The sequence below is a fragment of the Danio aesculapii genome, chromosome 6 (assembly GCF_903798145.1).
Source record: "Danio aesculapii chromosome 6, fDanAes4.1, whole genome shotgun sequence".
Lineage (NCBI taxonomy): Eukaryota > Metazoa > Chordata > Actinopteri > Cypriniformes > Danionidae > Danio > Danio aesculapii.
In genome coordinates this window covers 15119342-15142806 of record NC_079440.1, presented here as the reverse complement: position 1 = coordinate 15142806, position 23465 = coordinate 15119342, and the positions used below count along the sequence as shown (strand labels likewise).

At 33.5% G+C, this 23465-nt stretch overlaps 2 protein-coding genes across 2 annotated transcripts; both read right to left on the bottom strand.

The window, feature by feature from the left end:
* Window positions 1-1256: 1256 nt before the first annotated feature.
* LOC130230045 (ermin-like) lies at window positions 1257-9710 on the bottom strand. The gene is made up of 2 exons (XM_056458990.1): window positions 9594-9710; window positions 1257-3926 (listed from the first exon to the last, which is right to left on the bottom strand). The coding sequence occupies exon 2, from the start codon at window positions 3907-3909 to the stop codon at window positions 3541-3543; it is 369 nt and encodes a 122-aa protein (XP_056314965.1). The 5' UTR covers window positions 3910-3926; window positions 9594-9710; the 3' UTR covers window positions 1257-3540.
* A 4366-nt stretch (window positions 9711-14076) lies between these two features.
* On the bottom strand, window positions 14077-22184 carry si:dkey-276j7.2 (cytohesin-interacting protein). Its single transcript, XM_056459368.1, has 8 exons — window positions 22011-22184; window positions 20647-20687; window positions 20506-20560; window positions 20247-20313; window positions 20036-20126; window positions 17446-17512; window positions 17154-17220; window positions 14077-14436 (listed from the first exon to the last, which is right to left on the bottom strand). Exons 1-8 carry the CDS (start codon window positions 22182-22184, stop codon window positions 14360-14362), a joined length of 639 nt encoding a protein of 212 aa, XP_056315343.1. The 3' UTR covers window positions 14077-14359.
* Between the last annotated feature and the right edge of the window lie 1281 nt (window positions 22185-23465).

The window sequence follows — 23465 nt, the reverse complement described above, 5'->3', positions numbered from 1 at the left end:
AACCTATCATTTATAAGTAGTCGGAGAAAAAACATTCAAGTCACCTGGTAGGCCTACATTACGTGGCTGGAGGAATAGGGAGGAATGGAGGTGATGTTCATAAACCTCCTGTAAATAAAATGCAATTAGTGGCATTTGTATAGTAAAGTTCAAGCATTGATGAAGCTAACAGAGGGAACGACAACAAACCCACACAGACTCCCAATAAGACATTAGAAACACAGATGCATAAATAAAAAGAGTCCGTCGGGTCATAAACAACCAAATTAGACTAATTACTGCAGTCCCTATCTCATTACATCGATTATACTTACATTAGATGCCACATAACGATAATTAGCAAGGCAATGGTGAACAGTTTGTTGATTCCTCTTATATGCTAACTGAGCTGCGGTCGAAGTTTTGAGTTCATTATCTAGCTTGTCATTTTATTATGATTGTATTATGCTAGATTGGTTTATAAAGATTGTCTGTTTTAAATTATCCGTGTGATTTTCAGTATTTTGTTTATCAATTATGTTTTAATTCCTATATGCAACAGTACACAAAACAGTAAGAATAGTAGACTACTTAAGCAGTCACGTGATCACGGATAAATACTGAAATCCAAAAGCGATGCAAGTTACAAAGGTAGACAGTCCTGTCGTGTAAACCACTTTCCTAACCTTTCAGATTAACACAAAACAAAACAATGTTGCCATCTAGTGGTTAAGAATTTAATATTATATTATATTATATTATATTATATTATATTATATTATATTATATTATATTATATTTATATTATATTATATTATATTATATTATATTATATTATATTATATTATATTATATTATATTATATTATTGTGTTTTCTTATCTAGGTTTAAACAGATGTATACAATGTTGCCAGCTAGTGGTGAGGAAATATAAATTTACACTATGTTCAATATCTAACTAAATATATACAATGTTGCCATCTAGTGGACATCAGTAGGCTAAATTTAAAAACACTTAAAAAATAATAAGATACAAAGCCATGCTTATTGAACATCTTTTATTAGTCCTCTATAAATGGAAAAAAATCAGTTTGTTCAGTCACAGTGAGAGAAAAGCATACAGACTTGAACAGATTATGCAGTTATTGATATCTTAGATATCAATAAAGTTGTCATAGGCATTAGTTGAATTTTATGATCACAGATTATGCAGATCTGAATGTGAAAATGATAAAAAGTCTATATGACTAATATGTCTATTATTGTATTTTAACATATTTGAGAATATAGACAGAAATTATGTAATCGCAACATTATTTGTAGATTTAAACCAGAATACAAAAATGCCCTTCATACTCGTTAAAGCCTACTGTAACTGTAAGCTCTCCCAGTAATTCGTTAATGGAAAGTTGGCACTACTGCCTGCATTCAAACAGATTGCATGTTAGCCGGAGAAGCCTTTGTGAATGTAAAATCTCATTTGTAGACAAATTATTTTTCCAGCTTGCTGCCAGATAAGAATTTGCTTAAATTTCATCGGGGATGACCCAGCAAATGTTCTGGAAACTTCGAAAAACTTTCAGGCAAGGCTCTCACCAAGTTACAAACGTCTTTATTTTTTTTTAAATGGTTGAGAGTTTTTAGAGCTTAATAATGCTCTCAAAATGCTAGGACAAAAACATTGTTTATGCTATACATTGTTCATTTAACGTTAAGTCCAGCCAGCGTGTGTTAAATATTTCAGATTTTTTTTAGAAAACATTAAAAAGCAAAATTTTCAGATAGTTCACTTAATGATGTTTCCTTAGTGGCTTTTGCTAACTTTAAAGATTGGTAACATTACAAAAATAGTACATGAACAATGACTTACTATTATTTAGACTAAATATTACTTTATTATGAATTAATGATGAGTTAAGGCAACTAACCTTGACTACAACATGAGTCACCTGAGTTCGTGTGTAAATAATGGCTACCTAAATTACTTGTTAGTACATGTTTGTTAATTAAAAAATAAACTTTTGATGTAGACAGTTACATACTTAAACACTTTAGTATTGTTTTTCAATGTAAACATGTACTAGAAGGACACACACAACTGTTTTAACATAGGAGTTCATGAGTAATTAAGAATGAGTTAATAATAATGTGCACCTCAAAGTAAAGTCATGACATAAAGACACATTAACTGTATGTTCTTTACATATAGCTAAAACTTACTTACTTACTTACCTACGTAATTACTCACTGACTTACTTACTTACTTACTTACTTACTTACTTACTTACTTACTTACTTACTTACTTACTTACTTACTTACTTACTTACTTACTTACTTACTTACTTACTTACTTACTCCCAGGGTCATTTATATTATAGTTGATATTTAACTGCACCATGTTGGCGTTTCATAACATCAAAGGTGGTTGCCCTATATAGCTAAAACTAAAGATAATTAATAAACTCATGAACTCTTGTGTTTAACATGTTCATTTTGATGTAGACTGAACACTTTAGTATTGTTTTTCAATGAAAACATGCACTAGACAGACAGTTAAGAATGAGTTAATGATAATGTGCCCCTCCAAGTAAAGTCATGACATAAAGATACATTAATTGTGAGTTCTCTACATATAGCTAAAACTTACTTACTTACTCCCAGGGCCATTTATATTGAAATTGATATTTAGCCGCACCATGTTGGTGTTTCGTAACATCTCATTTTTACAAAGTTGGTCCCCCTATATAGCTAAAACTAAAGATAATTAATAAACTCATGAACTCTTGTGTTTAACATGTTCATTTTGGATGTAGACTGAACAATTTTCTATTGTTTTTTAATGTAAACATGCACTAGGGAAACATTTAATAATGAGTTAATGATAAAGTGCCCCTCCAAGTAAAGTCATGACATAAAAATACATTAACTCTATGTTCTTTACATATAGCTAAAACTAAAGATAATTAATAGTCATGAACTCTTCTGTTTAAAATGTTCATTTTGATGTAGACTGAACCATTTTCTGTTGTTTTTCAATGAAAACATGCACTAGACAGACAGTTAAGAATGAGTTAATGATAATGTGCCCCTCCAAGTAAAGTCATGACATAAAGATTCATTAACAGGTCATGACTTCATGCTGGTTACATTTAGCTAAAACTAAAGTGTTAATTAATATATTAATTATCAAACATACAATAACAAGTAATTAAAGTAGCCATTATTCACACATGAACTCATGTGACTTGATGATTTGGTTCATCGTTAGCGCATACCTTAATATAATGGAGCAACATTTAATTTACATATTACTACATCATTATTTATGTACTGTTATTGTAAAGCGTAACTCAAAGATTACTACTGATTTATTAAAAAAAGTGATACAGATTAGAACATTGAAAGGAATCTGTCATAAAATACTGTTCATGTGATTGTGTGTGAGCACGTGTTACAGCTGTTAACTATTACGTTAAATAGAGGTTTATTATCCACATACTGAAGCAACCACATGAAAACATTCATGATTTCTTACAGGTCTCTGGTGACCTTCATCACTGTTATACATCCAGAATGGACTCAAACTCATCTATTCTCTGTTTGGTATTTCCTCTCTTGATCTTCCTGTAACATACGGTGTTGTATCTGCAAGGAGGACGGTTGTTTTCATCCTTCTCGTATCTCTGGCCTAACATCTCAACAGAAGCGAAACCATCCTGATTTATTTCATCCAATCCATCGTCTTCCTCTTCCTCCTTTGCGTCTTCCTCTTCATCTTTATCTGCATTGTTTTCATATATTCCTTCTTCATTATTATCAGAATCGTTCTTGTTTACGTTCTCCAGATCTTCAGATGTTGTCGTCTCTTTAGGTGCTTCATTCGTCTGCTCTTTTTCAGCATCTATTTTGGCCTTGTCGTTGTGCTCCATTGATGTCACTTCCTGTCCTTGGAAGAGTTGTTGAAAATTATGTAAGAAAGGACACACATGTTAAATTTGAATGTCAATGCATTTACCATAAACAAAGAGACTTTTTTAAACTGACAGGAATAGTAAATGTGATATATAGGGACAGTTTCACAGATAGCTTTAAATTAAACCAGGAGTATAGGCTTTGATCTGTTAACAATTTTCTTTAGAATTTACAGTAACTTACTGGCAGCAGTTTGCCAGTAATTTACTGCAAATATGTTACAGAAAAAATACTGTATTTACATTTACAGCACCATTTATTGCATTTATTATATGCATTTACAGTATTGTATGTATATCTTTACTGTAAAGCAGTGGTTCTCAAAGTGGGGATCGGGACCCCCCAGAGGGGTCGCGGGACAATGAAGGGGGGGTCGCCTGGTGATTCCTAAAAATCTATTTACTCTTATTAAACCATAACAATTACCATATTTTATTCATGACCTATTGAAGAGAGAAAAGTTTCATTTATAGTTACTATATACAATATAGTTACTATATAGTAGTTTATGGTTAGTAGTTCTATTGGATTGCGACCCCAATAGCATTATATTAAAGACACAGCAATAGCATCAGATGCAGCAGACTGATTTTATAACACCAGGTTAAACATTCTGGCACATTTACAACACTGACATACATTTACAAAAAATTAAACGAAGAATAGACTTGGGTTTATTGGTGTGTGTGTGTGGCATTGCATGCAAGCTTTCTGTGTTTTTAACAACCTCTGAGGATATTGGTGGTCGCGAGTCACTGGCATTGTGATTTTGGGGGTCGCGGGCTAAAAAGTTTGGGAACCCCTGCTGTAAAGCATACAGTAATTTTCACAATGCAACTATAATACAGTAACATACCATTTACCATACCAGTACCAGTAATACACTGCATACCAGTCCTACAGTAAAATACAGTTGATATTAGAGTTAAATACTTTGTAGTTTACAAAAATCGTTAACAGTGTAAAATAATTAATCATGGCTTTAAAAGTGGCATTTTAAAACACAGATTAAGTACATTATTATTATTATTAACACCTAGACTATGGAGTTCTGAATTAAAATAAACTTGATTCATTTAAAATCAGAGCAGATTTGAGGTTGCCAACATGGAATGAACCAAGAAAAGATTAGAATTGTATGCAACTGAGAAGCTAAAGGCACTTGCAGCTGAAAAGATGGTGTGGTCAAAGAAATTTTGTGAACATGAGATGGTCTTTTATGGCAAATAGTTTCAAGGCATTTTGTTATTGAAAATAAACTGCACACATCAGCTCTTGAATCAAAGAAAAGTGTTGCCTGGAAATCTATTTGTAATGTGTTTAACATTTTGACACCTATGTGGTTGGAATGTTTAATGGGTCATGTGATCAGCTGTTGAATTCAAATCTGCTTTCAAACAAATAACATTTACTTTCAAGCAATATTCTATCATGATCTTCTCTTTCAAACTGATTACACACACTGTAAAAATGGCAACGGTAAAACGGTAAAAAACTGTAAAAATGCTACAGTAAAATCTGTAACCTGGTTAACAGTATGTTTCCTTAATATATTCGGCGAATAACCGTAAATTGACTTTCCCAGAATTCCCTGCATGGCACATCACTTTTTATGCTTTTTGTTGACATTACTATGGATCTTTTTAGTTGTTTTCCCATCAGTGATGTACATTAGAGATTTGTGTTAAATCTAATGGTGATAAACAATGTTTATTTCATGACTTTAATTTTATTTGTGTTACCATACTGGTGTTTAGGAGCTGTGTGAATGACACTGAGCATTTCTATACATTGATACATTTTTCTGCATGTGGAAAAAGTTGTTTGTGATGAGCTGTGGTTCAACATGTAACTTTCTCATCACCACCTGCACATGGCTGTGTTAACGTGTCTAACTTTGTAACAAAAGATGTGTAGATGTTGGTAATTCAAAATGCAGACATATTACATCTATAAATTAATGAAATACGGTAGTTTACTGTAAAAATTAGAAATTACTTTTACAATTTGTACAATTTGTATTTTTAACAGTAAAATACTGACAACCACAGCTGTTTTTTACCGTCAATTTTCATTCATTCATTCATTTTCTTTTTGGCTTAGTCTCTTTATTAATCCGTGGTCGCCACAGTGGAATGAACTGCCAACTTATCCAGCACGTTTTTACGCAGCAGATGCCCTTCCAGCCACAACCCATCTCTGGGAAACATCCACACACACACTAATTCATTCACACTCATACGCAACGGACAATTTAGCCTACCCAATTCACCTGTACCGCATGTCTTTGGACTGTGGGGGAAACCGGAGCGCCCGGAGGAAACCCACGCGAACGCAGAGAGAACATGCAAACTCCACACAGAAACGCCAACTGACCCAGCCGAGGCTCGAACCAGCGACCTTCTTGCTGTGAGGCGACAGCACTACTGTTTGAAAACAGTAACTGTGGAGTGCATACACCTAGGACACTTATGTAAAACGAATTCTTTCAGATTCTGTATTCCTTAAAATCTGAAGTAGAGGGACACTTATTTTATTTTCAAGATCTGAGGTAAACTATCTGCTGCTGCTTTCAGTAGTATGGCAATAAATGTCATGTAAAATGGCATTTAAACTCACATTGTTAGCATTGAACACTGAATAAAGCACATGAGGTGTACCTGAGGTAAACAGCACTGTCAGTTTATGCTGTTGTTCAGCTGCAAGAAATAGGAGAATTTATAAATTCGAGGTGTTGGTCAGAACAAAAACTTCTTTAAATATGGAAAATGTTCCTTTTATCACGTGCCCCTGCTTTTATTTAGATCTTGATTTAAATCAGCCATCAGACTTGCTCCTGTTGGTCAATCTGGCAACCTGCACTTGTGTTTGTTTTGATCCAGGAATATTATACCTAGTTCAACCACTGGGTGTCAAGCCTATATACCTTTAAGCCCCTTTAAGGAACTTGTAAAATGTGCCTATTAAAAAAAAAAGTGCAGTGTTCCTTTAATAGGGATATGTTTTCCGTCTATGCAACCTATGACTCGTAAATACCCATATTCATAGCATATGACCAGATAGCGTGGGTTGTAGCATCAGAGAAGTTCTGGTAAATTAGTATGGTCTTAAATCACAAATGGCCCTGCATAATCTGTGTATGGCTTTACTTTTTGGTTCACTGACACCATATAAATCCCCAGTTTCTTGAAGAAAGGCATCACATGCCAATAATGTTAATGTTATGAGCACCCCTTTTGGGGTCACAGATGAAACCCTGGGCTCTGGAAGTGAAATAATCTGCAATGAATTTACTTTATGCATGCACAAACAATCTCAAAAACATATTTCATCAAAATGTTACAAATGGTTCACTTCTGTCGCTAAGAACTTGTCTAGCTGGTGGTACGCTGTCTTCATTGACTTAGTTCACCCAAAAATTAAAATTCTGTCATATTTTACTCTCACTCATTTAATTTTAAATATTGATAAGTTTAGTTCTTCTGTTAAACACAAAAGAAGATCTTTTGAAGAATGCTGATAGCTGGCACCCTTCAACTTCCATCAACCCAGGGCTCATTCTGATTACATACAGCTATATACAGTACATTTCTGGAGAGAGCAAAATACGTCCCAGGAGCAGTTGTTTTTTGCAGTTTTTGTTTTTGCGAATCCACCAGAAGCAGCTGTGTATGCTTTTTCAGATCTCAAATTTCTCTTGCATGTGCCATTTGTGCCTGCTCTTCTCACGTAAATCCACCAGAGGCCGCTGTCAACTGACTGACTGACTGACTGACCAACCAACCGATACCCCCACCCCCACCCTCCCCTTTCCCTAAACCCAACCAATAGTGTTTTAAAAAGCACAGACTGACCCGCCCACCCACTTCCTTAAACTCAACTTATAGTGTTTGCAAGAGCAATCCAAAAAAAAAGGAAATCCCTTGTGGCAACCTGATTTTTACCATGTTTTCAGATTTTACCACATTCTCACAGTGATTTACTTGTTTATTTTATTTTTTAGCTTTTGCTTTTATCTATCTGGAACCGTTCTTCACCGGACTTGAACTTTATTGTTGTGGTCAACTCCGCTCAGCATCTCAAGTCCGCCGACATACATGTCAATCTACCTTACAAACTGGTAACAGCAGAAAAGCCGTCCATACGGAGGTAAGCAGTGAACTGGCAAGCGAGAAAAAGAAAGGCGTCATACCACCCCATATTGTTTGTTTTAAAGATTAAATACAGCCATACGTAGCTCTGGCTACATAATTCAAGATCTCCAGAATGTATATAGGGCTACGTTTTCAAAATAAGCCTATGTTGACTTCTATAGTAGGAAAATAAATTACAATGAAAGTCAATGGGTACCAGCTACCAGCATTTTTCAAAATATCTTCTTTTTTGGTCAACAAAGGAAAGAAACTCAAATAAGTTTTGAACAAGTGAGGGGTGAGTAAAGGATGAGTTGGAGAATGGAGAGAGTTCCAGAGCCTTGGGGACACAGCACAGAAGGCCCACTCATCTTTAGTCATCAGACGAGTTCTGGTGAATGGCTGAAGGTCTTTGCTAGAAGACCTCAGAGAGCAGCCACAGGATTGACCATATGTAAGATCTTGTGTATATATGGGGGCCTGACTATGCAGAGCTCTATATTTAATTACCAGAATTTAAAATTTTACTCTAAAACTAATAGGAAGCCAATGAATTTTCATTTTTGGGTGAACTTCCCCTTTAAACCTCAATGTGGTTTTGAAGTATTGTAGCTCTATTTTTTCTCCAAGAAATCAGCTAATTAAAATATGGCTAGACCAACTCCGATGACAGAGAAAAAATATTTCAGTTAATCTAGTTTAAAGGGTCATTTTAGTCTAGGACTAGGCTTAATCTCGCTTTCCGAAAACCACCCCATAGAACACAGTACCATCTAGAGTACAGCACACTGTAAGTGGACATTAAATACACATACACTCAAGAAATTACATTTGAAGTTTGTTCAAACTACTTATTAAAAACTATTTTTTTCACTTAAACTAATAAGATAACTCAATGCCTACATGTTGTCCCTACACAAATCTATTTTTTACACTGCATTGTAAAACAAAGAGTAACCGTTGTTCCTGCGCAATATTGGTATTCAGCTTTCGATTAACACAATGGCTTGTCGTGTCTATATCAGGAAAGGGCTTTTGTTGAAGAGACTTGACAAATGATGCAAAGTTGTTTTGAGGAATTTTAATTTAATTTGACTAAACAAAGTGGCCCACTGCTGTAATGGAGCCGCAAGCACACAATTCTTCCTGTATGTTCTGACAACGAGAGACCTTGCATAACAGATTTGGGAAATCGTGCCATGCTGTTACATAAACGTATACAAATCTCATTTAACCACGTCTAGATATCTTTCAGAGTACATTTGGAAAGTATTATTGCTTTACTTGCTTGATTTATCTTAGCAGTAGGTTAGAAATATCAAGATGAGTCTTATCTCATCATAAAACAACAAATAAACCAATCAGCCAAACCACCTGAATGTTAAAAGTTAACTCCATCAAAAACCAGTGACCAGTCTATGGTGGAGATTTGCATTGTCAGAACAAATGCAGGAACTAAAAACCACACAATGCAAACTGTAAAATCTCTACTCAGCAGCATATCTTACCTTGTTCTTGTCGGCTCAGTGCTTCTCTATAAGGTTTCTTTGTGGCTGCCTTTGTGATTTGAGAAGAACAGATGACCCTGAAGGAGAAGATGCTCAGCAGTTTCTGGTGGTGACCGGTCTGTGCATGACTGTGTCTTTCTGTCCCTCCCTTTACAGCTCAGTGAACTCTGGCTGGCGTTGGGTGACGCAGTCTCATTCTCATTCCCAGTGGCAGAGCTGAGACTCTCATCCTCATTGTTTGGAGAAATGTGTTGTTTGGCTTCGACGTCTTGGTCTGAGCATGGGATTAAAGGATTGATGGGCTCTTCGGCAGGTTGGAGATTCATTCGGAGCACATTCAAACTTTGGAAAAGGAGAGATTTATTGCTATTTTTCTACTGCCAAGTTAGTAATACTCACTGAACATTTTATACATAGCTAATACCTCTTTTGACTTAAGTCTCAAGTGTTTTGCTTCATACATCACGCAATTGCTGGCAGGTGCTCATTCATGATGCAAATCTTCATACCAGCCCATCCAAAAGCTGCTCTATTGGACCGAGATCTAGTGACTGAGGAGGTCATTTGAGTTTAGTGAACTTACTCATGTAATGTTGAAAAAAAAAATTTTTTGAGATGATTTGAACTTTGCAACATGGCATTCTGCTGAAAATAGCATAGAATGGCTTTACTGTGGTTTTAAATGTGAGTGTAGCCTCTGTTGCCTATTCTTTGCTGATAAGAGTGACACCCAGTGGTCTTCTGGTGCTGTTGCTCATCTGCTTCAATGTTCAACGTTTGTGAATTCAGATACTCTTCTTCAAACCATGGCTGTAATAAGTTTTTTTTGTGTGTGTGTGTGTGTTTGTTGCTCGTCCATCAGATGAACCCAACATAGGTTCATTCTGAAAATGTAGCCCTATATACATTTCTGTAGATCGTGAATTATGTAGCCAAAGGAATGTATGGCTGCATTTCATCTTTAAAATGAATGTTACGAGGTAGTATGATGCTGTTCCTTTTCGAGCTTACCAGCTGACTGCTTACCACCATGTGGACAGCTTTCCTGCTGTTACCAGTTTATCCAGTGGCTCGCCGTGTATGTTGAAGGACTTGAGATGCAGAGTTGACTAGGATGATGAGATTCAAGTCCGGCGAAGAACAGTTCCAGAAAGCAGGTAAGACAATAACAGAAGCCTAAAATAAAATAAAACAAGTAATTAACAGGGTGAGAATGTGGTAAAATCTGAAAAGATGGAAAATTTGTTTTTCTGGATTGCTTTTGAAAACACTGTCAGTTGGGTTTAGGGAAGTGGGTGGGCGCTGGTCAATCGGTGCTTTTGAAAACACTATTGGTTGGGTTTATAAAAGAAGGAGGATTGGTCGGTCAGTAAGTCAATCGACAGCGCCCTCCGGTGCATTTACGAGGAAACAGCAGGCCCAAATGGCACTCGCAAAAAAAAAGTAAGATCTCAAAACGTGTACGCCGCAGCCTCTGGTGGATTTGTGAATACAAAAACTGCAAAAAACAAACCTCCTGTTACATATTTGGCGCTCTCCAGAAATGTATGAAGGGGTACATAATTAGAATGGGCCTGGATTGTGTTGCTTATCTGCTTCAATGTTTGACATTTTGTAAATTCAGATGCTTTTCTTCAGACCTTGGCTGTAACAACTTTTTATTAATATATATTTTTTTGTGGTTGTTGCTCTTCCTCTTCATCAACAAGGCATTATCACCCACAGATCTGTCATTCACTGCATATCTTGTCTATTGGATTTTTCTTTCTAAACTGTAGAGATGGGCAGCACAGTGGCACAGTGGGTAGCACAATCGCCTTACAGCATGTAGGTCGCTGGTTCAAGCCCTGGCTGGGTCAGTTGGCATTTCTGTGTGAATTTTGCATGTCCCCCCCCCCCCGCCCGTGTTCGCGCGGGTTTCCTCCAGGTGTTGCGGTTTCCCCTACAAGTCCAAAAAAACATGTGGTATAGGATATTTGGGTAAGCTAAATTGTCCATAGTGTATGTGTGAATGAGTATCTATGGATTTTTCCCAGTAATGCGTTACAGCTGGAAGGGTATCTGCTGCTTAAAAAACATATGTTGATAAGTTGGTGGTATATTCCGCTGTGGCGACCCTAGATTAATAAAGGGACTAAGCTGAAAAGAAAATGAATAAATACACTGTAGAGATGGCTGTGAAAATTCCAGTTGATCAGTGGTTTTTGAAATAACTAAATTAGCCCATATGGTGTTCAACAGCCATACCACTTCTTAAGTTACTTCAATCAGTTATCTTCCAAGATCTGACACTCAGTTCGAAATGCAGCAGATTGTCTTGACCACATCCACATGAATGACCCCTTGAAGTGGTGTTCGTAGTAAAGTGGCCAGTGAGTCTTATTATTAGAGCACATTTTTTGACAGGTGGATATTAGTTTTCCACTGTTATCCTCAGGTCATTTTTACAAATTTAAGTGGATTGACCCTAAAACAATTAAGTTGTCCCCCCAAAAAATAAGAATTGTGTTGTTTTAACTGATGAAAAAAAGTAGTTTGAACAAACAGCAAAAGTCATTTTTGAGTGTACCTAATAGGATGTGTAATTAAAAGGCAATGTAAAGATACTTTAAAGAAAGTACTCTTTCAGGAATGTTTCCTAACATATGGTATAAGTACATGTTTAAAAAGTGCGTTTTGTAACAGTGTCAAATTAAAGATTCAACCAGACTCATTCTGAATACGTACCGATATATACATTTCTGGAGAGCCCCAAATACATCCCAGGGGCTACATTTTTTTGCAGTTATTGTTTTGACAAATCCACTAGAGGTCCCTGTGTAGTCTTTTTGAGATCTCAAATTTCACTTGCGAGTGCCATTTCTGCCTGCTCTTCTCGCATAAATCCACCAGAGGCCGCTGTCTACTGACTGACTTACTGACTGACCGAACAACTGCTTACTGCTTACTGGAACTGTTCTTCATCGGACCCGAACCTAGCTGTCTCAGTTAACATTGCTCTACATCACAAGTCCGCCGATGTGCGCGGCGAGCCACTGAACAAACTGGTTACAGCGGAAAAGACATCCATAGGTAAGCGGTCAGCTGGTAGTACGAAAAGGAATGGTGTCATACTGCCCCATAGTGTTCATTATAAAGATGAAATGCAGTCATAAGTGTTTCTGGCTACATAAATCACGATCTCTAGAAATGCATATGGGCCACGGTTTTAGAATGAGCCTATGTTGTAATGATTTTAGTTCATTCACATTGTATGACATTACTTGCACTTACAGTAGTAAATTATATATAATCATGTAATGACACTAAACCAAATCCTCATAGTAATGGTAACCCTAAAGTAACTATACTGTCTATATATATATATAAAGTTGAAGTCAGAATTATTAATTTATTTTTCCCTAATTTCTGTTTCTCAACACATTTCTAAACATAATAGTTTTAATAACTCATCTCTAATAACTGATTTATTTTATCTTTGTCATGATGACAGTAAATAATATTTGACTAGATATTTTTCAAGACACTTCTATACAGCTTAAAGTGACATTTAAAGGCTTAACTAGGTTAATTAGGTTAACTAGGCAGGTTAGGGTAATTAGGCAAGTTATTGTATAACGATGGTTTATTCTGTAGACTATCGAAAAAAAAGTCAAAGAGGGGAGGGGGGGGGGGGGGGCTAATAATTCTGACCAACTGTATATATTTATAGACATACAAGTCCTAAGTTATGTCAACTGCATTAAATGTATTATTTAAATTATAATGCTTCTTATTTAATTACCTCACCAAAAGAAGTAAATTGAGTATAAACTTGACTATATATATTTCTATAAATCAAGATTCTTTTTAAAGCTAAGCTTAACAATTTTAATATTGTAACTAAAAATGTTTAAGAAGCAAAACTGTCAATTAAGCCTTATGAAAGTGATGATAAAGCCTTTGAGACAGGATGTGCCATAAATGACGTGTCATTTCCTGCCAGGCTTGAGATCTGTGAGCTGAATGAGAGATACGTCTGTCATTTTACCACCGACTCTGATGATATCTGGAAAACTAACACGATTAGTAGAAACAAACAGCAAACAAATCAACTTATGCAAAGCACAATCAGCAAGATTAAGTGTGCTGTGAGAAAGTGCCAGATAAGAACCAGCCTGTGCCACAACATCAGCTTAGTACATCAGTTTATTTTAAATATAAAAACAACCTAATAACAATGTTACACAATTCTATATATAAATACACAGAACAAATGTTTGTGGACTATAAATTATATAAACTCACAATAAAAACGACAAAATGACATCAATACAGCAGAGATAATACAAAAGTTCACTGTATCCAAAATAAATAATAAATAATTCCATTTTATAAATCAGTCTTTGGCTTTTCGTAATACAAAATTACCTTGTGATTAAAATAAATATTTAAATAAATCCATATTATACATCAGTCTTTAGCTTTTCATTTAGTCTTTCAAACCATGACAGAAAGTACAGGCTCTTGTCTATTCACTGTAAAAAACAATTAGTTGATGACTTTAAAAAGCAAGTAAACGCAAAGTCTTAAATCTATTAAGTAAATGTGCATAATTATAAAAATTAAGTCAGCTTACAGTTCCTAGTCACAACATGTTAACTAATTGCATTTCCTGGTCATATGGCCAAGATTAGTTTCTTGAATTCACAAAAGTCCTGTTAAAGTCCAGGTGCTCACAGAGTAGAAAATCAACCTTTATTTGTTTTAATCAAGTGTGAGTAGAGTCAATCTGTTCTTTCAGAAAGTGCAGTAGAAGATCCTGTAGAAAGTACATCATTCTGCTGAATGTGATTCATGGCATCTGAAAACAGACGGGTTTCATTTAATTACATCATAAAAGATCAATGAAATCAATGACAAAATTTGTTTTGTGGCTTGCAATCATTTTTGACACCAAGACTGTCATGATCACCAGCGATCTAGCATTTGCAGATCGCTGGAGAACTTTAAATCTGACACTTTTAAATGACGCTACAGATCCCATCATAAACTTCCCTTAAGCGTTGTCCTTGTCTTGCCTTCCTGTGTTTTTGACATTTTCTTTGTTAATTGTTTTATGTTGTTTTGCCACCTGACCGCTTGCCTGCTTTTGACTATGATCTTGGATTTTCCATATGTTTCTGTTTGCCCCTGTTTTGACCGTTGCCTGCCTGACAAATCTGTTTAATAAACTGCATGTGGATCCTCATTGCCGTTGTCCAGCATCTCATCATTACAAAGGCAGTCGAAGTGGTGATATATTAAAATAATTCAATTAAATTGTTATTAATTTTACAACTATAAATGAAATTCTAGTTGTAATCTAGTATCTAATTTACTGAAAAAAAATTTAATTGGTCTGTTCTTACATGATTATTCAGAACGTTTCAATATTTTGCACAGACAAATAACAAATTCTAGCCAGCAAAATCATGTTTATTACAAAGATTTTTGGAACTTTTTGAGGTCTAGAAACATTGTATTTACTTTTATACTAAGATTATGATCCTTATTTTTACTTTTATTTTGTTCCACTGACAATTTCAATATAAAAGTAGTGTTTGAACTACAAAAAAAACACATTAGTTTGATTTTTAGGACTTTTCAAATTCAGTATATTCAAGCTGCTTTTTCAAACTCATTTAAAATCATCAGCTGAATCATCACAATTCTTGAGTTTTTTGGGGGGAACAACTTAATAGTTTTATGTTCAATGCACTTAAATTTGTAAAACAAAATCAACTTTACTTAATTGATTCGTGTTGGGACACAGTGTTTACAGTGTTTATACAGTGGGGAAAATAGTTACTGAACACGTCACCATTTTTCTCAGAAAACATATTTCTGAAGGTGCCTTTGGATTGAAATATTCACCAGATGTTGGTAACAACCAAATAAATCTTAATATGCAAAGAAAACAAATCTATTTTGTTTACAAATTAAGTTATCCGTAATAAAATTAAATGACGCAGAGAAAAAGGATTGAACACATGAAGAAAGGGAGGTGTAGAAAGGCAGTGAAAGCCCAAACAGCAAATCTCTCAGTAGTTACTTAGCAAATCTATGCCCTTCGTCATTGTAAATTAATATCAGCTGCTTCAATCCAACATCTACATTAGCAGGATGATGAAGATGAGCAGGGTGGACATTTCAGCAAGACAAGGATCCAAAACACAGCCAAGGAAACTCTCAAATGCTTTCAGAGAAATAAAATCAAGCTGTAGAATGGCCCAGCTAATCACCTGACTTGAATCCAATAAAAAATAAAAAAAAAAGATCAGATTTGATTGACGAGACCCACAGAACCATCAAGACTTTTACACTCTGTTGAAGCCAAGATCAAGATCCAGTCATGCACCACACACATATACACCTGTTCCTGATCCCGTTTGATTACATTCACAGCTGAAGCTGCTCATGGACTGATTACTGGACTATTTATACAGCACACAAACACACAGAAGTTACTGAGTCTTGTTATATGTTACTGTGAACATTGCGACGCGTTACCCTTGACTAGTCTTGCCATGTACCGATCTTTGCTTTGTTTTGTTTGTTTATTCATATCTGCTGCCAGCCTTTGACCATCCGCCTGCTTATTGACTACGATTCTGAATTGCCTGTATATATCTGTTTGCTCCTGTGTTGACTGTTGCTCTCCTGACCATTCTCCACATGATAAACCTGCATTTGAATCTGCACTTCCTTTGTCAGCGTCCCGTTCACATTACAGTATTGTTTGAGTCTTTACCAAAATCTGGTTCAATTCCATGTCAACAGCTCCTTTAGAAACATTATTCCCAGGAAAAAACATGACGTGTTCAATACTTATTTTCCCTGCTGTATCAAACCTATCCAAGAAAATGACAACCCTATTTCTTTAAATAAATAAACAAATAAATAAGTTTACAGCTTGATTTTTAGCTTTAGGTTTAAAATAAATAAAATAAAACGTAAAACTTTAATATAAATAAAATGTATTTATATTAAAATAAATAATTGAAGTTTAAAAGTTTACTGAGGCCACTTAGTGGACTCTGAACACATTTGAAAATCACTGATTTAGTGTTAGCTTTCTAATTTATTATTAAAGAAATTACTACTACTACAACTACAACTAATGATAATAGTAATAATAGTACTAGTAGCATAAAATAGGCTGGTATTCTCTGTAATAATACTAAAAATGTATGTAATTTCTGTTCTGACCTAATCTTTGAAACAACAATTGATGTATTCATACTGAAACCATTTCAAACGTTATTGTTATCACACACACTCTTAAGTTGACCTGACAAAACACTTTTGCAGCACAGACTCTCTGAAGTTTGATTTCAGAACAGTGTTAAGAACTGTCAGCAAAGTCTGTTCCTGTAAATGTGATATAAGCACACATACACACATACTGCCACATGGTGCCCACACACACACACATATCTTTTGTTGGCATCTTGAGGGCAGAGTGTGGCTTTATGGGGAAATTATGTGTCTGTGTTGTGGGTTTCTGATATCACACACACACACATACTGAACACACACCTCCTCTGAGACGCACTTCCTCTCTGTTGAGTGTCTGGAGCTCAGCGCTTTTCTCTGCAAACTCACGCTGTTGTGTGGGGAAACACAGAGGAAGAGAAAAAAAAACTGGTTTGTTCACAATTCACACTCTTCCCCAATACAACATCATTTACTGTAAACAACTGCTGATGTTCAAGATACACACAACAGAGACGTGACAGGAATCATTATGATGTGTAATAAAATACATAATTTGTGCACAAAAATGAGACTAGTGTTAAGTTATGATGTTTCTATATATTAAAAAAGTTACCTGAAGAACATAAAGTCTGATAAGCAACTGTCTCTGCTTTTCTGTAGAGCTTCTGACAATCTCCAGCCTACAGTCCGCAAACCAGAACAAAATGTTATGTTTAAAATGATTATCAAGTAGAGAGGAATTAAGTATTACTAAAACTTCTAATAGAAATGATTTGTTTAGTGTCGCTTTTGTAATGATCTGTATTGTGTCGTTAGACAACAATCAATGGAGTAACTTTGGTAACACAGGTTCGGCAAATAAATAAATAAATAAATAATTAAATAAATAAGTATTTCATATTCTTTTTTACTTCAAACATGAAACTATAATAATAATAATAATAATAATAATAACAATATTAATAATAATAATAATAATAATAATAATAATAATAATAATAATAATAATAACATTAATAATAATAATAATAATAATAATAATAATAATAATAATAATAATAATAATATTAATAATAATAATAATATTAATAATAATAATAATAATAATAATAATACATGCCTGTCAAATCTTAAATACAGACGACCATAAATTACAACAATAATAATAAGTAATATTTTTTCACCACAAAGGATAAATAAATAAAGTAACCCAACTAACAGGCTGTTTCTGTAGCATTTTACATATTTATTCTTTATTAAAAATGCAGCATATAACTATGTATATATATATATATATATATATATATATATATATATATATATATATATATATATATATATATATATATATATATATATATATATATATATAAAACTAAATATATATATATATACACTGTAAAAAAAATACCTAATTTTACAGAAAATATCTCTAAATGTTTTACAGTATTTTTTTGTAATTTCAAATTAAATTCAAAACTTAGTAAAACGACAAACAATCTTTCTAAATTAACAGTTTGACTGTCATTTTACGTACTTTATCATTAAAAACAAATTACTGACGTTTTTGTTTTTTATACAAGGAAATTACTGTATTATTTATACAGTATTTTACTGTTATTTTAAATTATATTCAAAAGTCCGTAAAAATTACAAACAATATTTGTAAATTAACAGCTTGACTGTTATTTTATGTACTATAAAATTAATGACAAATTACAGGAATTTTCATGTTTTATACAATATAATTGCCGTATTATTTAGTGTTTTTTCCAGTTTTTTTGAAGTACATTTAAAATTACGTAAAATTTAAGTAATAAATTGTAATTACTTGCTCTGTAAAAAAAAAATTTAAATCTTAAAAAAAAGGTCAAATGACTGGCAGCTACGGCTGCCAAACAAAAACCATAAAATTATGGTAAAATTTCTTTGTTGAAATAAAGTGCAAAAAATAATAAATCTACAGATATTTTCATTAAAATGTTTACAGAAAAACACTGTTATTTTACAGACTTTTCCTAGATTATTACGATCAAATCCGTTCAATAAATAAAATAAATAAATTCCGCTCACATGCACCTGCTCCGGATTCCGCTAATTGCACACACACAGTCGGAGGATCGTTATGAACTGATTAAATGGACTTTAAAAGCAGCACAGACGCACGCACCAATTGCTAAGTCTTGTTATGCTGTTACTGTGAACATTATGATGCGTTTCTTTCTTTTGCTGTGCTTCGTTTGTTAATTGTTTATGTGGTTTGCTGCTTGGACTGACCATTTGGCTGTTATTTGACCATGACTCTGGATTCCCTGCATACATCTGTTTGCCCCTGTGTTGACTGTTGCTTGCCTGACCATCTCTGTGTAATAAACCTGCATTTGGATCTGCACAACTTTGTCAGCATCCCCTTCACATTAAAGTTCCATTTCATTTAAGATTTGTAACTGAATTATTCCATATAACTTAAACATCTACATGTTTTACATAAACTATTCAATAAAATGTAACAACTGTAATCTTAAAGTTGTGAGAATTTTAATCAGTTGTATGTCGTTTGTTGTTTTTCCAGATGTTTTTGATCCAAAATAAAACTGTTAAATTACGACCATGAGCATAGCTTGACATTTTATTAAAGGTGTTTAATTGTTATGGTTGAGAGATAAAATTCTTTTAAATAAAATTTTTTCTCTTGAAATTTTAGTGCAGTCACTTTATTGATGGTGTTCGATCATAAAAATCTAGGAAAAGTTTGTGAAATAACAGTGTTTCTCTGTAAAACTCTTAGTGTGTAACTTTTTTGAACAGATTTGATCGTAATAATCTAGGAAAAGTCTGTAAAATAACAGTGTTTTTTTGTAAACATTTTAATAAAAATATCTGTAGATTTATTATTTTTTGCACTTTATTTCAATAAAGAAATTTTACCGTAATATTATGGTTTTTGTTTGGCAGCCGTAGCTGCCAGTCATTTGACCTTTTTTTTACGATATTTTTTTTTTACAGTGTATATATATATATATATATATATATATATATATATATATATATATATATATATATAATCTTTTTAAAATAAAATAATATAAGTGCAGAAGTCTTGTAATAACCTCTCAGTAACACTCCATTTCAATGAGTGCCCTATAAAGGGTTATTGCTAAACAAATCAAAAATATACTTAAGTCGATCATGTTGTGTCTTACATTAAGATGGACGTCTTCTGAAGCAGATCCTTGAGCTGCTGATGAGTGAATCCAGCAATGGACACACTGTTAACCGCAATAATAACATCACCTGAGATCCCACACACACACACACACACACACACACACACACACACACACACACAGATGTTTCAGCACTGAGTGATTATAAATGACACTGAAATTTAACAGAAAGAGAGCAGAAGCTCACCGGTCATTAACCCACAGCTCTCCGCAAGACTGTCCTCCTTCACAAAACACATACACGAGCCCAGATCCTGCACAGAGACACAAGACCTAATCAATTCATCATACAAAATCCAATTATCCCTGACAGATAATAAGCCTTCAGGCAGGAGCGCAACGCTTGGATGAATGAATGAATGAATGAATGAACGGAGGAAAGAGGATGGGGAGAGAGAGAGAGAGAGAGAGTGTGTGTGTGTGTTTTGCATGAGTAAAGAGGTTACCTGGATGTCAAAGCCAAAAGTTTCATTTTCTGTTCTTCGTAATATTACACTTTTCCTGTTAACAAAGAAACATGAGTAAGAACGAGACTAAGGTAAACAGACTAAATCTGGGTTAACATTAATCTGTAATCAGTACTTTACCTTATGCACTGCTCTGATGTCTTATCTTGAGTTTGCAGAACCTAAAAGATAACATTTCTCAATTTTAATTAATAAAATTTTTACCATGTTATGGCACAATCCTTCAAGTAAATGAGTCATTTTAATTAAGAACCTGTACACTTCAGGGTTAGCATATGGGTTTGGTTAAGTGTCATTGCATGCAATTATTAATTTTTTTTCCAATTATTTACATACAAGTATTAGTACTAATATATGCATCGCACAACAAAATATGAGAATAGAAAAAGATGGATACAAAGAATTTTCTATATGCATATTCTAATTAAAAACCCAATGCTTCAGGCATAGACATTTACAGTTATATTGAATTAACCAATGTACAAAGACATATTTAATGTAATTATGCACATATAAAAATTGATTAGGTAAAAAAACGAGTAAACCAGTTGCTTTTAAAGTGATTAGTCGACTTTACTTTTAAAAGGGTGTAAACCCTTTACTTTTAAAGCGTTTAGTTGACTTTACTTAAAAAATGTGAGTAAGCCCGTTGCTTTAAAAAAGTGAGTAAACCCTTTACTTTAAAAACAATTAGTTGACTTTAAAAAAGTGAGTAAACCCTTTCCTTTAAAAGCAATTAATTGACTTTTCTTTTAAGAAGTGAGTAAACTCTTTACTTTTGAAAGAGATTAGTTGACTTTACTTTAAAAAAAAGTGAGTAAACCCTTTACTGATAAAGAGATTAAGTGACTTCACTTAAAAAGTGTGAGTAAACCCGTTGCTTTTAAAGAAATTAGTTGACTTAACTTTATAAAAGTGAGTAAACCCTTAATTTTAAAGAGATTCTTTGGCTTTACTTTAAAAAGTGAGTAAACTTTGCTTTAAAATTATTAAGTAAATGAACTATTTAAAATTAAGTCAACTTAACAGTTCCAAGTTACAACTTTTTAAGGAAATGTTTACTCACTTTTAAAGTAAAGCAATCACTATATAATTTACTCTTCAACAAGAACACAGAAAAGAAATGTATTTAAATCCTAAGTTAACTATAACATCCATATTACCATTAGACTATCGACTACTAATAAATATCAAATAAAAAATATTAGAATTGTTAGAAAATTAAGAAATGTCATACACTGTAAAAAAGTCTTGCTGCTCTAATTTTTTAGTTGAATCAAATGAACTTTTCTAGTCATATCAACTTCACAACATTAATCAAATTCATTACAAATATTAAGTTAAACTTTGTATAATATAAAAAATATAGTTGAAACCTGATTAACTTATTAAAATGAATTAAAGTAACATAAAAATATTTTTTGTCGTGGCTTTTTATCACTACATTTTTTACAGTGCAAAATCAACGAGAAAAAGTCACTTACCTTTCTTGTAAGGGGTTTTCCGTCTTTGTTTTTGGTGGTTTTACAGTCACTAGTGTTCCTTTGTATTTTATGTCCAGTGTTTAGCAGGTTATTTGTGGCGCAGCCGCTTTTGCTCAGTAGTTTTCTGATGTATTGTACAGAAGCGCTCATCTTCAGTGTTTGTGTGGTCGACATCTCCGTCTGCAGTTCAGAGCGACGATGCTCCGGAATTTTACACGCGCGCGGCTGTCAGTGGAAGTGACGTCATCACGGTGAAGTCCCCGGGGGCTTCACTCTGCAAACTTTTCATATTACTGGAAGTCTGACAGCGCAAGATTATGAAGAATTATGTTTTCATAGTCAACATTACCTATAACTTTGCAACTCGTTTAAAAACTAAATGTACATTAGGAACTAAATAACATTTAGAGAATTGTGAATAAATTAATTAGATGAAAACACACTAAATTGTAGGCCACATTTTTGGCTCGTATTTACTAAGATTTTTAAACCTTTAACATTTAATCGATACATTTAAAATGAGCAGGAAATATATTTAAAAATTACTTTAAATAAAAAAGAAAACGAAAAAAAAAAGACAATAGTGGGCCTATTGTAATGAACTGTAAGTATTTTGTGATTTATTTTTTTATAAATTAAACTGCAAAACTCTCAATTATTTGCAGTGTTTGTAAAGCAATAATGTAAACCTGCCAGCAAATTATCTGTTTTTCTTTTGTTGAAATTGTTAAATTTTTTAAATCCATTTATCAATCTATTGTTTTATTGTATATTAATCTCTTAAATTATTCTGTGTCAATTAAACAACAAAGAAAAGAGGGAATAATTCACTCATTTGATTTCATTTAATGTTTTATTTCTTTGTGAATGTTTGTTAAATAGATGTCAATTGTTTTATTTCTTGTATTAGCAGTACTGTTTGCTATTTGCGTTGTTGTTTTTATTTTCTAATAACACCAAGAATAACAAATCTGTAGCTGTTTATGCTGTTTATACTTATTATTATAAAATAATTGGAGGAAAATGTGTATTGTGGTGCAACAGTAATTGTTTTGTAATTGCATCGCTACCCTTTGAATTGTAATCGGATGAAACTGAATCATTAATTCATTCATTCATTCATTTTTTCTTCGGCTTAGTCCCTTTATCAGTCAGGAGTCGCCACAGTGGATTGAACCACCAACTTATCCAGCATATGTTTTACACAGCAGATGCCTTTCCAGCTGCAACCATGTACAGGGTAACAATTCAATTCACATATAAACAACAAAGAAAATTGTGAGTAATTAATTAATTGTATGTTATTATAGGTGAAAATAGTTTCTTAATATTTCTTATGTGAATGCTTGTTAAAAAGATCAAAAAGGGTGTTTTTACTTGTATTTGCTGTACTGTTTGCTTAATTCATTGATGTTTTTATTTTCTTATGACATAAGAAATAACATCGAATTTTAC

Bases quoted from the DNA above. Each gene is read 5' to 3' on its own strand.
- LOC130230045 (XM_056458990.1), bottom strand. From the start codon at position 3,909: ATGGAGCACAACGACAAGGCCAAAATAGATGCTGAAAAAGAGCAGACG.
- si:dkey-276j7.2 (XM_056459368.1), bottom strand. From the start codon at position 22,184: ATGTCGACCACACAAACACTGAAGATGAGCGCTTCTGTACAATACATC. The intron at 20,314-20,505 runs GTAACCTCTTTA...GTCTCTGTGCAG, and splicing joins CTTTTGGCTTTGACATCCAG to GATCTGGGCTCGTGTATGTG. The intron at 17,221-17,445 runs GTAACTTTTTTA...CCCACACAACAG, and splicing joins TCAGACTTTATGTTCTTCAG to CGTGAGTTTGCAGAGAAAAG.